Genomic DNA, 15,815 nt, shown 5'->3' with positions numbered 1-15,815 from the left:
AGTGAACTGACGAAATTCTTCAAGCCAGTTCGAGTTGTTTACGGATGATAAAGAGGTGGGAAGAGCGTAGTGGAATGCTCGCTGCGGGTGTAAATGAGAGAGCATACACACACACACACACACACACACACACACACACACACACATACAACACACACACACACACACATAGAGAGAGAGAGAGAGAGAGAGAGAGTCCGTACAGCCGCATGTGCGGTGACAGGTGTCGAGTCGCCACGTAGCTACGCATACGAGCTACATTCTTTTGTTACTAATTTTCGATCGTAGCATTATCGTAGATTTATTACGCTGATTATCGCCTTATTTCGACTGTTACACTGAGAGAAAAAATAAGTTTTATTAATAATATTTTTCTGTCAGAACCTTTGCAGAGGCCTTGCGGAGGCCCAGGGCTCCACGGAGTACATTTTGAGTATCGCTGCTGTAGACGATCTGAGACGTGGATGAGCACTGCCCTTGACAACGGCAGTCAGTCTGCGACTGCTGCTAATCAGTTCCTCGATTGCCTGGACATTATCGTCTAAGGCCGATGTTGGCGGCCTTCCTTCCCCGTCAGGATCACCTAAGTCTGTGTGACCTTGGGAAAATTGTTCGCATCATTTCATTACAGATGAACGCATTACTAAATTTGTACTAAAGTATCTCATGGTGAATCCGTCTGCAGTTTAAATGTTTCGTCCGCAAGAATCGTACAGAGTCACGTCCTTTGGACTAAGTTTCCAGTTCCCAAGCAATTACACTCATCCATTGTATTTCAATTGCTCTCCATACTGCAGCAGAACTGACTGCACGAAACCAGGAACTCTTACTTTCGTCTGACAATCCGTCAGTGTGTACCGGTCGCACTGTGGCATTACATGTCGAACTTGATTTCGGAAGTCCTTTTGTACATATGAAACTGCAAGTGAGCAGTTCCAAAAGGCCAATTACAGTTGTACAGTGTGGGGCAAATAAAAGTGGTCCGGGCGAGTGGATACGATTGGATGTGAATGTATGCACATAACAACACTCCGTGACGCGGACACCACGTGTATGAGCGCTACGTGATACACGCCGTATCAGAGCGTTGCGCGGGCTGTGTCAACGAGACTGGAGCAGCGCAAAGGGGACGATGGTACTCACTGTGGAGCAGCGAGTATTCGTTGTGAAAAGTTACGTGATAACAACGTCGTATAAACGGTGTGGTTGCTTGTTTGCTGAGAAGTTTAACGGTGTCAGTGCCAGCAAAGACTGCCATGCAACGCTTAGTTCTAAAGTGGTGCCAGATAGGATCTGTTTTGAACTAGTCAAAAACCGTTCCGAAACGTGCCCGCATTCTAGAAAATGTGGGTGCAATTCACCAAAAAATGCCTGAGAGTCCTACCAAATCAACTCGATTCCTGTAGCAAGAGACCGGCACGTCATGTAGATCAAGCGAACGAATACTCCACCTGGACCTGCAAATGCATCCCTACCGAGTGTCTGTTTTTCGTATATTAAAACTAGCGAATGTTCCTCAGCTCTTACAGTTTTCTGAGTGACTATTCCTTGAGGTAACAATGGCTGACGGAAATGGATCTGTTCTGTATGTGCGATGAAGCCTGGTTTCACTTGGGTAGTTATGTCACATCACTGTATCACAGTTTCTGGGCAGCGGAAAATCGGGAAATCAGCGTGACTTCCACGAAACACCATTGCTTGATCAGAAGATTGCGGCTTTGTGCGCGTTCTCTGCACGCCGCATAATTGGTTCAAATGGTTCAAATGGCTCTGAGCACTATGGGACTTAACTACTGAGGTCATCAGTCCCCTAGAACTTAGAACTACTTAAAACTAACTAACCTATGGACATCACACACATCCATGCCCGAGGCAGGATTCGAACCTGCGACCGTAGCGGTCACGCGGTTCCAAACTGACGCGCTTGGAACCGCACGGCCACACCGGCCGGCGCATTATTGGTCCCATCTTCTTTCATTAAACGCTATATTCGGGGCATTACATTGCCAACATTTTGAAACCATTTGTGGCAGAATTACTTCCAATAGAATGGAGCAACTGCGCATACAGTCGGCCGAACCTTCAAGAACATTTACACAACCTTCACGCCTGACAGAGTTGTTAGCAGAGGTTAGTCTGGCCGCTCAGGGCACCTGATCTCTCAAGTGTGTGATTACTTCGTATGCGGTACCCGCACGTCTATGGTGTACCGCAACAACCATCATAGTCTTCCAGAACATTTTGGATGAGATTGCAACAATTCAAGCAGTCCAGTTTCGATACGTGTTCGGCAACTTGCTGACCCGGGCTCAAAAGCGCCAAGAGATAAATGGCGGTCACTTTCAGCATATGCTATAGTCAGGTTAGTACTGTATTTCGTTTCCTTTACTGTATTTCTTTGTACCCTCGAACTTTTATTTGACCATTCTATAGTTCCCATTACGGGTAACACTTGGAATAACCTTCAAGGGCCGTTAACATGGGACAATGAGACGAGTTTTCCGATGGCAATCTTTTTTTCCTGCCCAACATTCTGTTTGCTAGGAGGCTCTCCTCTCTTAAATATGTTTGAAAAAGATTTGAATAACACAGGTATAATTCTTTTGCAGAATGGTACTGTTATTAACTACCTCACCAGCTTTATCCCCAGATCTCTAAAATCATTTCTTTAGTAAGTTTAAAATTTTAAACTGAAGCTGTTGTGTCGTCAAAAGCCTTTTCCGGCCTAATATAAAATCAACGTCCAAACAAATTTTTTTTTTTTTGGCTGACATAGCTTTGATTCCAATGGCACTTAAATGTGTTAACAAACTTTTTATAAATATAAACATATATTTGCAGTTTTTGTGAGTGATATTCCTTTACATGTGTGTTTAGGCAAATTTTATGTACAATTATGTGATATTTTATAGAATGGAAAACACGTGTGTCATATAAGATCCGTCACTAAGCAATTTGGCTTCATCCAATCGGAAAAGAGTAAATAACTTTTCCATTGGTGAAATGCGGATACAGCGAGAGAGCTTTAAATTTGACACATATACTACGGACTCTTTAACGTGACAGTCGACCACAAGCGTAAAGAAACGACATGACAGTACGGCACATGGACATGAGAGGGGCAAGGGAGGAAGTTAGACCTCCCTCTCGGGGGGCGGACAGTCTACACCTGTGCTTGGTGCTTATTAATATCTTTACTCATTTCAAAATAAGAAAAGATTAGCAACTCACAACACAAAGAATTTGGTAATGGCTACTGCGCAATCGCTTGTTAAAGTTGACAGTGTTGTAAACGGGAGAGAACAGGCCAGATATTTGCCGGTATCTTGCGTAACCATAATTCAAAGCACCCCCACATAAAGCAGCTACATTAGAAAGTGTCTACACTATATGCATTGACTAGAGTCAGAACTCGTCACACTGCAGTATCTGGAAGCCGGTATGTGTATTTACTTCCCTTTTTGGGTGGCTATTTGGGTGCAATATTCAGTTTCACCAACCGCGACACAGTCGCGTGTACAAACAGTGATCCAATACTGACAAATGTTTTTTATTCCATTCTTTGATCACAATATCAATTCTTTAGACGATGACCGGTTTCAGTCCGTAATGACCATCCTCAGATATTTTTTACACCATTATGGCCTTATCACTGTAGAACATGGTGTAAAAAAGATCTGAGGATGGTCATTACGGACTGAAACCGGTCATCGTCTAAAGAATTGATATTGTGATCAAAGACTGGAATAAAAAACATATGTTGGTAATATTCAGTGATTTATGATAACCATCATATTTTTATTTATCCCAAGATTACGTACAAGAGACGCTCATTTCAGATTTCCTCTCGCTTGTAACATTCATTGCCAGATTCCACTTTAATTTGAAGCATAATTATTATTGCTCTGGTAGAAATAATGTTAGGGTCGACCCTGTTTTGTTAGAAATAACAACAGATCACAGAACATTTGTAAAATGAAAAATTAAATCCAGTAACAATGTATTGATTCGAATATTGTGGTTGACTTGTGAGTCGCAGAAGAACGTATATTTCATGACGTACCGAAATCCATGTTTAAATAATTATTTATGAGTACAGAATCGCTGACCTACTCACAGAAACGGAGATCGCCTTGGATGAAGCAGACGCTTCCTCGATAACGACAAATGCCAGCAAAGAATTCACCCATAATTACACCACAATGAGACATAATCTGTGCTATGTCTTCCTTGCACGCTGTGTGGTTCTTTAGTGGATACAAGAGCGAGGGACACAGGCTGTCCGTGAACAGAGAATTAAGATAATAATTTATTCTACATCTAATATCAAATAGGAAAGATGACAAACAACATTTTTGTAGCTTCAGTCGCTAACAGTAGATTTTCATGTAGAAAAATTGACAGATACAAAAGATTTACACATCTGTCATACTTCAGTACAATTTCAGAACATGTCGAGACCTGGCCACTATGAAAGTCTGTAAATGTCATTCAACTGGCAAACACACAAAATGGGATCAGCGCACGATTGTTCGAACTAATATACACCCACCGCTGGAGCTCCTGAGAGGGCATGCTTGCATCTCATTGGCAGTGGCGTAATAGTTGGTGGCAGCGCCCTCGTACCGGGGTGGTGGCTGTGGAAAACGCGCCGGCGCAACTGGCGGCGCGAGTATTTGAAAGAGGGTCCGACTGGACAGCGGGCGATACTGCAGTCTGAAGGTAATGTAGAGCTTCAAGTGTGCACGACGATAAAGCGGTGTATTTGCGGTGAATCGGCAGGAGGTGTCGCACGTGGTGTGGGGGTGGCTGCTGGCGCGCACCCTCCTGTCGCTGCTCACCCTCTTCCTGGTGCCCGTCAGCGTCGGCTTCCGGGTCGCTGCGAAGGACACCAGCGCACCCATCCTGCTCGCCGCCGGCGTCGTCGAAATAGGTAATCCATAGTTAGCTAGTTACTCCGTTAGTGTCATGTACCACGGATCATTTTCCACGATAAATCGTAATGACGTGGAAAGAGCCATTGTACATTCAGTTTACAAATTAATTTGTAAATGTGACTACATGCTGGACGTTTATAAATTGCTATTTTTATTTTCATTTAAAAAGACATACAGATGTAATGTTAGGAAGAATTTCACTAACAGCTGGTAAAATTGTTTATTGAAATACAACAGATTTTGCCGTCTAAGCCACATCATCAGTTGCAAACTACACCGTAAAGAGCAAAGTAGGTGTCACCACATTTTGAGTAAATTAACATTGTATTGTATTGTATGTTGACCGGGGACCTAGAAACGACGGAGAGGCTCCGTCCCCGCCGCAGCGGCAGTGTTCCACAGCCCCACGTCGACTACTGCAGACCACCCCTCCGCAGCCCCACACCAAACTCGGGCTTACTGTGCGGTTCGGCCCCCGGTGGACCCCCACAGGGAACGTCTCACACCAGACGAGTATAACCCCTATGTTTGCGTGGTAGAGTAATGGTGGTGTACGCGTACGTGGAGAACTTGTTTGCCCAGCAATCGCCGACATGGTGTAACTGAGGCGGAATAAGTGGAACCAGCCCGCATTCGCCGATGCAGATGGATAACCGCCTAAAAACCATCCACAAACTGGCCGGTTCACCGGACCTCGGCAGAAATCCTCCGGGCGGATTCGTGCCGGGGACCAGGCGCTCCTTCCCGCCCGGAAAGCCGTGCGTCAGACCGCACGGCCAACCGGGCGGGCATAAATTAACATTAATAAGGGAATGTCTAAAATATACACACAAAGTTACAAGGTCACAGGCATACTTATCGCTCCTAACCAAAACTTCCTATTCAGTGAATATTGCCAATACTATGGCGAGGGAAAGTAACGAAGACATGCTCCATTCATTTAGGACAATTGCTGACAGTTGAAACTTGCGGTTGCAGAACCATTAAAAATTTTAGAGGGGCCGGATAGCCGATAAAAAATAATAATAGCATTCTTTTAAAGGTAGCGACCCGGTGGTCCTAGTCATGAGTAAATGACGTCATTCTGTCCCATGGGTAGCTTCCGTTCCGCTACCCAGCTAGTCGCCCTTTGTCGTTCGATCGGGCCGCTTTTGCTTTGCCCAACTTCGCGTCGCCCTGCCGTCACACAGGTAAGACACTCCCACTTGATACACTACACACAATTATTTGCATTGCGCCGTGACTAATCATGTTAACACTGACATTTTTTTTTTGTCGCCAACCTGGCTGTTTTAAGAATGTTAACGTCCTCTCACTATAAAACATTTTTGTTTTTTTTTTTTCTTTTTAGATGCAAGCAAATTTTAGAGCATGTCTCTGCCACCGTGAGTTTCACCTACCAGCAATTTGTCCTTAATAACTGGAGTACATCTTCGTTAACTTTCGCTCACCGTAGTATTGACAATATTCAAATGGTTCAAATGGCTCTGAGCACTATGGGACTTAACTTCTGAGGTCATCAGTCCCCTAGAACTACTTAAACCTAACTAACCTAAGGACATCACACACATCCATGCCCGAGGCAGGATTCGAACCTGCGACCATAGCGGTCATGCGGTTCCAAACTGAAGCGCTTAGAACCGCACGGCCACACCGGCCGGCCTGACAATATTCAATGAATAGTTAATTTTGATTAGGAACGATGGGCATGCCTATGATCTTTTAACGTTATGAGTATATTTTCGACATTCCTTTACTAATTTGAATATCCACAAAATGTGGAACACCGTACTTTGCTCTTTACCAATAGGTTGTACCTGACGATGGGGCTTTAGGCTACGAAACAGCTTGTGTTTCAATAATCAACAGTTTTACCAGCGTTCACTGGAATTCTTCCTAACAGCATGGCTTTCCGCAGCTGCGGATACCCGGGATATAAAATAGCTTACAGGTGTGAATTAATAATTCCTACCCCGCCACCTTTTATGCATTACAATAATAGAAATTCTCCTACAATATAGCAGTTGCCACGGAGAAAATGTTTCAGTTTGTATTCAAATTTCACTTTGCTATCTGTCAGACATTTCATATCCCCAGGTAAGTGATAAAAAATTTTAGTTGCATCATTGTGAACTCCTTGTGCAAGAGACAGCCTTAGTGTGGAGTAACGATTATCATTTTGCATTCTACTATTATAATTATTTACGTCACTGTTCCTTTTGAACACAAGTGGATTATTTACAGCAAACTTCATGAGGGACTAAATATACTGTGAAGCAAGCTTTCCTTCAAAAGATGAGCTATCCCAGAACATTATTCCATGTGACATTTTTGAATGAACGTATGAAAAATACGTAACCAAACTGATTTGTCTCTTCCAAAGATTTTCAGTGATTCTAACTGCAAATGCGGATAAACTGAGTTGTTTTAGCAGTTCACCAAGCGCTTTTTCCGGTTTAAATTCTTATCAATATGGACACCTAAACTTTTTAAAGTTTCCACCCTATTTACTATTTCTTCATCATTTTTACGTTTATGATTGGTGTAGTACACCTAGATGTGCAGAACTGAATTTGTATCTTTTTAAAGTTGAGAGTGATATCATAATACAAAAATATTCAGAAAAATAGCATAAGATCGCAGGGTGAGCACAACGTTGCCGAAAGGGTTTCTCTCCTTCCATCTTCGCCTGAAGACAGAAAGAGAGGGCATCCTTTCCAAACCGCCGCGTTCACTTTGCGACCTTATCCGACAGGAAACATGCGAAGATTTTATTGAAACGACAAGCCGCGAAACGTTCGTGGATATACACTCCTGGAAATGGAAAAAAGAACACATTGACACCTGTGTGTCAGACCCACCATACTTGCTCCGGACACTGCGAGAGGGCTGTACAAGCAATGATCACACGCACGGCACAGCGGACACACCAGGAACCGCGGTGTTGGCCGTCGAATGGCGCTAGCTGCGCAGCATTTGTGCACCGCCGCCGTCAGTGTCAGCCAGTTTTCCGTGGCATACGGAGCTCCATCGCAGTCTTTAACACTGGTAGCATGCCGCGACAGTGTGGACGTGAACCGTATGTGCAGTTGACGGACTTTGAGCGAGGGCGTATAGTGGGCATGCGGGAGGCCGGGTGGACGTACCGCCGAATTGCTCAACACGTGGGGCGTGAGGTCTCCACAGTACATCGATGTTGTCGCCAGTGGTCGGCGGAAGGTGCACGTGCCCGTCGACCTGGGACCGGACCGCAGCGACGCACGGATGCACGCCAAGACCGTAGGATCCTACGCAGTGCCGTAGGGGACCGCACCGCCACTTCCCAGCAAATTAGGGACACTGTTGCTCCTGGGGTATCGGCGAGGACCATTCGCAACCGTCTCCATGAAGCTGGGCTACGGTCCCGCACACCGTTAGGCCGTCTTCCGCTCACGCCCCAACATCGTGCAGCCCGCCTCCAGTGGTGTCGCGACAGGCGTGAATGGAGGGACGAATGGAGACGTGTCGTCTTCAGCGATGAGAGTCGCTTCTGCCTTGGTGCCAATGATGGTCGTATGCGTGTTTGGCGCCGTGCAGGTGAGCGCCATAATCAGGACTGCCTACGACCGAGGCACACAGGGCCAACACCCCGCATCATGGTGTGGGGAGCGATCTCCTAAACTGGCCGTACACCACTGGTGATCGTCGAGGGGACACTGAATAGTGCACGGTACATCCAAACCGTCATCGAACCCATCGTTCTACCATTCCTAGACCGGCAAGGGAACTTGCTGTTCCAACAGGACAATGCACGTCCGCATGTATCCCGTGCCACCCAACGTGCTCTAGAAGGTGTAAGTCAACTACCCTGGCCAGCAAGATCTCCGGATCTGTCCCCCATTGATCATTTTTGGGACTGGATGAAGCGTCGTCTCACGCGGTCTGCACGTCCAGCACGAACGCTGGTCCAACTGAGGCGCCAGGTGGAAATGGCATGGCAAGCCGTTCCACAGGACTACATCTTGCATCTCTACGATCGTCTCCATGGGAGAATAGCAGCCTGCATTGCTGCGAAAGGTGGAAATACACTGTACTAGTGCCGACATTGTGCATGCTCTGTTGCCTGTGTCTATGTGCCTGTGGTTCTGTCAGTGTGTTCATGTGATGTATCTGACCCCAGGAATGTGTCAATAAAGTTTCCCCTTCCTGGGACAATGAATTCACAGTGTTCTTATTTCAATTTCCAGGAGTGTATTAATATGTAGAAGAATCAGTAGGGACCCAGAAGAATAGAACACCAAGGAAAAAGGGCTCAGATTAAAAACGGCGTAAGACATATTTACTTTCTTCACAACAGTTCAAACAGTAGATCAAATAAGCAGCGATGGAAATAAAACAATTATTCAGGAGTAAGGTCATAATTCGGGGTGAAAAGATATCAGTAATAAGATTCGCTGATAACATTCTTATCAACAATGAATGTAAGGAATACTCCAGGATCTGGTGAATGCAATGAGTAGTCTAATGAGCGTACCTAGGGTAAGTCAAAAAGGAGAAAAGACGATGACAACTAGCAGAAACGAGCTTATCGATAAACTCACATTCAAAAGTGGGCATCATGGGTTAGAAGAAGGCATTCTGCTGCCTTGGAAACAAAATTAGCCATGATGGGCGAATCAAGGGGGTTGTATGAAATAGACTAGCACAGGCGAAGAGGGCATTACTTGCCAAAATAAGTGTACTGATATCAAACGTAGACCACAGTTCGAGGAATAAGTTTCTAAGAATGTACGTTTTTATAATAGTGAATCAAGGAAAACCAGAAAAGATCATCGAACCGTTTGAGACGTAAAACTTTGAACATAGCTGCTAGTTTCAGTAACCGTGTCAGAATTATATTAGAACAAGTAAGCCCTCGGTCACAAATATTAAGTCAAAACTGACCAAGTTTCGACGTTACTATGAGCGTCGTCTTCAGAATTAAACTAACTGTTCTAAAACATATTAGGTATATAATACATTAATAAAATTAAAGTTTGTACTGACTGGAAAGAGATGCAGTACTTACAAGTCACATTTTAAAAAATCTAAGCCGGAAAGGCGATGTCATGAATAGTTGTAAATAAGATGGCGAGCCGCTAAGGGCTGCTCGTACTAGAGAGAACAAGGGTTGCAACAAGACTGAGGTGCCCACGTTAGAAAGTGTGGGCAAGTAAACATGGTGTTGCTTTGAGCGCCATCTAGTAGCCGCAGAAACAACTAGGCTACTGTATATTCAAAATTAGACACATGAAATTGTGATGAAGACGATTCAGGCATAACGTAAGCACTAATAATAATAGGATGAAGTCACATATTTATCTGCTTTAAACAGAGATACATTTTGTAACGTAAAAAAAGTCAGTTATAACACACAAGAAAACAGCAAAGATGTAACAGGAAAACACCATTTCGGCAAACTGCATGAGTAAATCTGACCCAAAGATCAAGCAATGGCTTTATACAGTCGAAAAAGCTTTTATTTCGCAGCTGCAGTTGTTCGTTGAGAATGAGGCCATCATGACGAGAGAGATGTTTGAAAATCTCCAACTCCTCTAAAACATCTAACCTACGCCCCTTCTTTTGGGTATGTAGAATATTGCTATCGTCTATGGCTTTAAGCACGTGTCCAGTAATTAAGAGATGGTGAAAGCACGTCCAGTTTGCCCTACATAATAGGAGGAGCAGGTATCACATATGATACGTTTGAGGCTTGTTGCTGTAGGAGGACATTGACAATACAGATAGGTATTATAATAAATGAGGAGATTTGCTTCAGGATCGGCAAGGAAAGGAAATATGGAAACATCGACAAGAGGATGGGACAGGATAACAGGACATGTGTTAAGACATAACCGGATAACTACCATGTACTAGAGAGAGCTGTAGAGGGTAGAAATCGTAGTGTAAGACAGATAGTGGAATATTGCACCTCCAACAAATAATTCCGAACGGTAGGTGTACTCTGAGATGGAGTGGTTGGCACAAGAGATGTGTCGCATCTGCATCAAATCAGAGAGGACTGAGAGAAAAAAAAGGAAAGTTAAGCAAAGAGAAGGGATGAGTACTTGGGAAATCTACAGCACCCTTCTGTATCGCACGCAGCACTGACGCAGCGGGCCTCCCGCAGTCTGCCTACGTAACAGTCTTGCAATTGTTACGCATCACCGTTACGTCAGACACATCGATATTGCATCCAAGTGCTTGATACATCAATTGAGATTGGTTTTCTTGCGATTATTTCTGCATAGGTTCTGCTGCTGAACGGTATTCTTTACGAATATCGAATTTTATGGTTCAGACGTTTGGAGACAATACAAAAGCGCCCTTGCTCACCAGACAACTTTATCTTACGTTACGAAGGTGCTTACCCACCACCACGCAGTAAACACCACCAATCACACTAGGGATATATAAAAACAAATCTCATGGATTTGGCGATAACTCGCAGACGATGGAAACATGCCAATATTAACACAAAAAAATTCAGGCATTTACGCTTTAAATTGTGCAATGTGCGGAGTGATAAAGCATATTCATTCATATACAGACTTGTTAACCGAGAGAGGTGGCGCAGTGGTTAGCACACTGGACTCTCATTCGGGAGGACGACGGTTCAATCCCGCTACTGGCCATCCTGATTTAGGTTCTCCGTGATTTCCCTAAATCTCTTCAGACAAAGGCCAGGATGGTACCTTCGAAAGGACACGGCCGACTTCCTTTCCTAATAGGATGAGACCGATGACATCGCAGTTTGGTCTCTTCCCCCAACTAACCCAACCCAAGAGACTTATCTTACATTTTATGTTTCTTGTCTGAGAAGGGACCAAGTGGAAACTATAGTATGAGCAGAGATCTTGTTCACGGCTGCGATCTTACATCGATTCTTACCAAACTACAATCGTAAACATTTCAGAATAGGTAGTTCATACATCGCCATTGATTCAATCAATAGGGTAATAGCACCACAAACTCTGTATCCTTTATGCTGTAATCTGAGCTTATAATGAATATGCAGTAAACATACTGTTATTTACACTACCGACCATTAAAATTGCTACACCAAGAAGAAATACAGATGATAAACGGGTATTCATTGGACAAATATATCATACTAGAACCGACACGTGATTACATTTCACGCAGTTTGGGTGCATAGATCCTGAGAAATCAGTACCCAGAACAACCACCTCTGTCTGTAATAACGGCCTTGATACGCCTGGGCATTGAGTCAAACAGAGCTTGGATGGCGTCTACAGGTACAGCTGCCCATGCAGCTTCAACACGATACCACAGTTCATCAAAAGTAGTGACTGGCATATTGTGACGAGCCAGTTGCTCGGCCACCATTGACAAGACGTTTTCAGTTGGTGAGAGATCTGGAGAATGTGCTAGCCAGGGCAGCAGTCGAACATTTTCTGTATCCAGAAAGGTCAGTACAGGACCTGCAACATGCGGTCGTGCATTATCCTGCTGAAATATAGGGTTTCGCAGGGATAGAATGAAGGGTAGAGCCAAGGGTCGTAACACATCTGAAATGTAACGTCCACTGTTCAAAGTGCCGTCAATGCCAACAAGAGGTGACCGAGACGTGTAACCAATGGCACCCCATACCATCACGGCGGGTGGTACACCAGTATGGCGATGACGAATACACGGTTCCAATGTGCGTTCACCGCGATGTCGCCAAACTTGGATGCGACCATCATGATCCTGTAAACAGAACCTGGATTCATCCGAAAAAACGACGTTTCGCCATTCGTGCACCCAGGTTCGTCGTTGAATACACCATCGCAGGCGCTCCTGTCTGTGATGCAGCGTCAAGGGTAACCGCAGCCGTGGTCTGCGAGCTGATAGTCCATGCTGCTACAAACGGCGTCGAACTGTTCGTGCAGATGGTTGTTGTCTTTCAAACGTCCCCATCTGTTGACTCAGGGATCGAGACGTGGCTGCACGATCCGTTACAGCCATGCGGATAAGATGCCTGTCAGCTCGACTGTTAGTGATATGGGGCCGTTGGGATCCAGTACGGCGTTTCTTATTACCCTCCTGAACCCACCGATTCCATAGTCTGCTAACATTGGATCTCGACCAACGCGAGCAGCAATGTCGCGATACGATAAACCGCAATCACGATAGGCTACAATCCGAACTTTATCAAAGTCGGAAACGTGATGGTACGCATTTCTTCTACAACGCCGTTCATCTGCTGTTTGTGTTTGAGAAATCGGTTGGAAACTTTCCTCATGTCAGCACTTTGTAGGTGTCGCCACCGGCGCCAACCTTGTGTGAATGCTCTGAAAAGTTAATCATTTGCATATCACAGCATCGTCTTCCTGTCGGTTAAATTTCGCGTCTGTAGCACGCCATCTTTGTGGTGTAGCAATTTTAATGGCCAGTAGTGTAATATGACAGAGTAGTCTTTGAAATAATTGTTGCATTCGAACCAAATAGATTAGGAATATGTATGGAGTTAAAGCTATTCTTGTTGCAAGATATATTTCTTTTCCAATCGTTTATAATTGAACATATGTTTAACCACTCTGTTGTACCCCATTCTATTGACACATTGTTTCCATTTTATTCTTCCTTGCTTTACTTTTTGTCATTCACATAGCGTATATTAAGTAGAAGGAGGTGAAGCGCCGCGTTCTGGTCTTATATGGGCCAATCGGGACCGACCGACCGCCGTGTTATCCTGTGCCAATGGTATCACTGGATGCGGTACGGAAGAGCATGCGGTAGCACAACGGTCTCCCTTCGTTATCGGGTTTCTTGACCATGGAACCGCTGCTAGTCCGTCTAGCGGCTTCTCAGTCCGCCTCACGAGTCTGAGCCTAGCCCGTAGCAGTCCCACTACTAAGTAAAATCCTGGCACTACCTGGAATCGAATCCGAGTCCGCGTATTTGATCTCTGAGTGTGTAGTCCGTTACTTTCCCCAAATATTGCTTTCACTCGACTGTATTCTTTTTATATCGTTCCTAGTCATTGTTCAGTATTCACTTCCCCTAGGTAATTATAGCGGAGGCAATTACTTTACAAAATTGAGCGTCAAATGGTAAAGCGCTTTTCCTGGTGACCAAAATAATTTTATTTTTCATCTTATGACACGTTTCTGAAGAACCCGACTGTCAATCACTGGCGTGGAATATGGATTATACGTCAAGATATTAAAAGGAGTAAGTTGCAAAAACGTAGTAACAGCGGAGAACACGCCTATTAAAATCAATACAGAGTATCTTGTCACTATTCCATAACATCATCAGTGGCAACTGCCAGGCAGGTGAACATAGTACAAGAAAAATAATTTCAGCAGTGCCATCGGTGAAGTGATGCATATGACACCAGGCACATAACTTCGACAAGATATATATTTTTAGAGACTATGTATATTATTTGAAATTTGTATGTAAAAATTGTTAATAATTGGATAAATTTTGTACAAACATGGTCGTAACTGTTAATTATATATAGGCCCATACACTGATGCAACGATATGTTATGCACACAGGTTTGGACGCCTACTTTCTGCTGGTGGTGTACAGCTTCTATCAACTAATAGCAGGCAAGGACACAGAGCTTGCGGACTTCTGACGACCGACATCTTGCGGCTTAAAATTGGAGACATCTCTGATGCCCAAGGCAGCTCTGTAGTTCGTGTGTGTGTGTGTGTGTGTGTGTGTGTGTGTGTGTGTGTGCGCGCGCGCACGCTCGCGTAACAGCTTGGCCATAGCTGGGCCTCAAGAATCAAAAGATTCTATGATGTATTTGTATATCTTCTTGTATTGTCACTGAGAACTTTCCTAAAGAAAACAAAAAACGCTCAGCACAAATATTATGTTATATTTTTCTGTTCCTTCTCTTTCCATTCACTTGATAACAATGTGATGAATGCGAAACACGTAATTTAATTTTATGGTTTACAACGCGTCGGTAGATATTTTCCTTGTACGAAATATTTACCCATGGGCACTGTCCACATAGCCTAGCGTTAATATCCACGATCTGAATGTGATGAATCATGTTACAGAGTCATATTTTAAAGCAACATATTGAGATATTCTCGTTTCTCAAAGATTTTTTGCTTTTGCGTGATAGTAAATTTATCTGTTGAAACACAATCAGAGTCGCACTTGGGTCAGGGCGTGTGACGAGAATATCGTAGTAAGAGCGGCGATAAAGCCGCTCGTTTAGAGCACAGAATAGTCTCTCGTAGCAGGTGCTGTTGAATTTTAAAAAAATTTATACATTTGATAGTGTTTGCCGGCCGGAGTGGCCGTGCGGTTCTAGGCGCTACAATCTGGAGCCGAGCGACCGCCCCGGTCGCAGGTTCGAATCCTGCCTCGGGCATGGATGTGTGTATTGTCCTTAGGTTAGTTAGGTTTAATTAGTTCTAAGTTCTAGGCGACTGATGACCTCAGAAGTTAAGTCGCATAGTGCTCAGAGCCATTTTTTGATAGTGTTTGAGGGCAAACGATTTATGAACTTTTCTATGACAGATGGGTCCGATATGTATTCATTTGGGAAGTTCTAGACTCACTGAGTGATTCATTAAGCTGAATTTAAAGTTATAGGTGACTAACATAATTAAAAATTGGCGTGCAATACGCAAAAAATTGACTGTGTCAGTGAGAGCAGCAGGCAAACATAGGGTAGTTTTATGTGTCACACCTATTCATTATACTATATTTTACCGTTTTCTGTACCATGGTGTAATTCTGTAAATTGAAGGATTTTAGATAATATTTTTAATCGTAAACGTGTGATGGAAATACCATTTCTAACGACGTATCAGTAGTAAACCAATGAGACTACTACTAACAAATGTTTCTAGATTCATTTTATTAAATTGTTATTTA

The 15,815-nt window shown here is 43.9% G+C and overlaps 1 protein-coding gene across 2 annotated transcripts in view; it reads left to right on the top strand.

The window, feature by feature from the left end:
* The window catches only part of LOC126469804 (uncharacterized), a 44,016-nt gene extending 29,222 nt beyond the window's left edge, over positions 1 to 14,794 (top strand). For both annotated transcript variants that reach the window (XM_050097067.1, XM_050097075.1), the window contains exons 6-7: positions 4,783 to 4,933; positions 14,468 to 14,794. In XM_050097067.1, the coding sequence (XP_049953024.1) occupies positions 4,783 to 4,933; positions 14,468 to 14,550 (234 nt within the window). In that variant the 3' untranslated portion in view covers positions 14,551 to 14,794. The remainder of the gene's footprint in view (positions 1 to 4,782; positions 4,934 to 14,467) is intronic.
* The last annotated feature ends 1,021 nt before the right edge of the window (positions 14,795 to 15,815 follow it).

Source organism: Schistocerca serialis, chromosome 1, assembly GCF_023864345.2.
Source record: "Schistocerca serialis cubense isolate TAMUIC-IGC-003099 chromosome 1, iqSchSeri2.2, whole genome shotgun sequence".
NCBI classification, from domain to species: domain Eukaryota; kingdom Metazoa; phylum Arthropoda; class Insecta; order Orthoptera; family Acrididae; genus Schistocerca; species Schistocerca serialis.
This window is presented reverse-complemented; position numbering and strand designations above follow the sequence as displayed.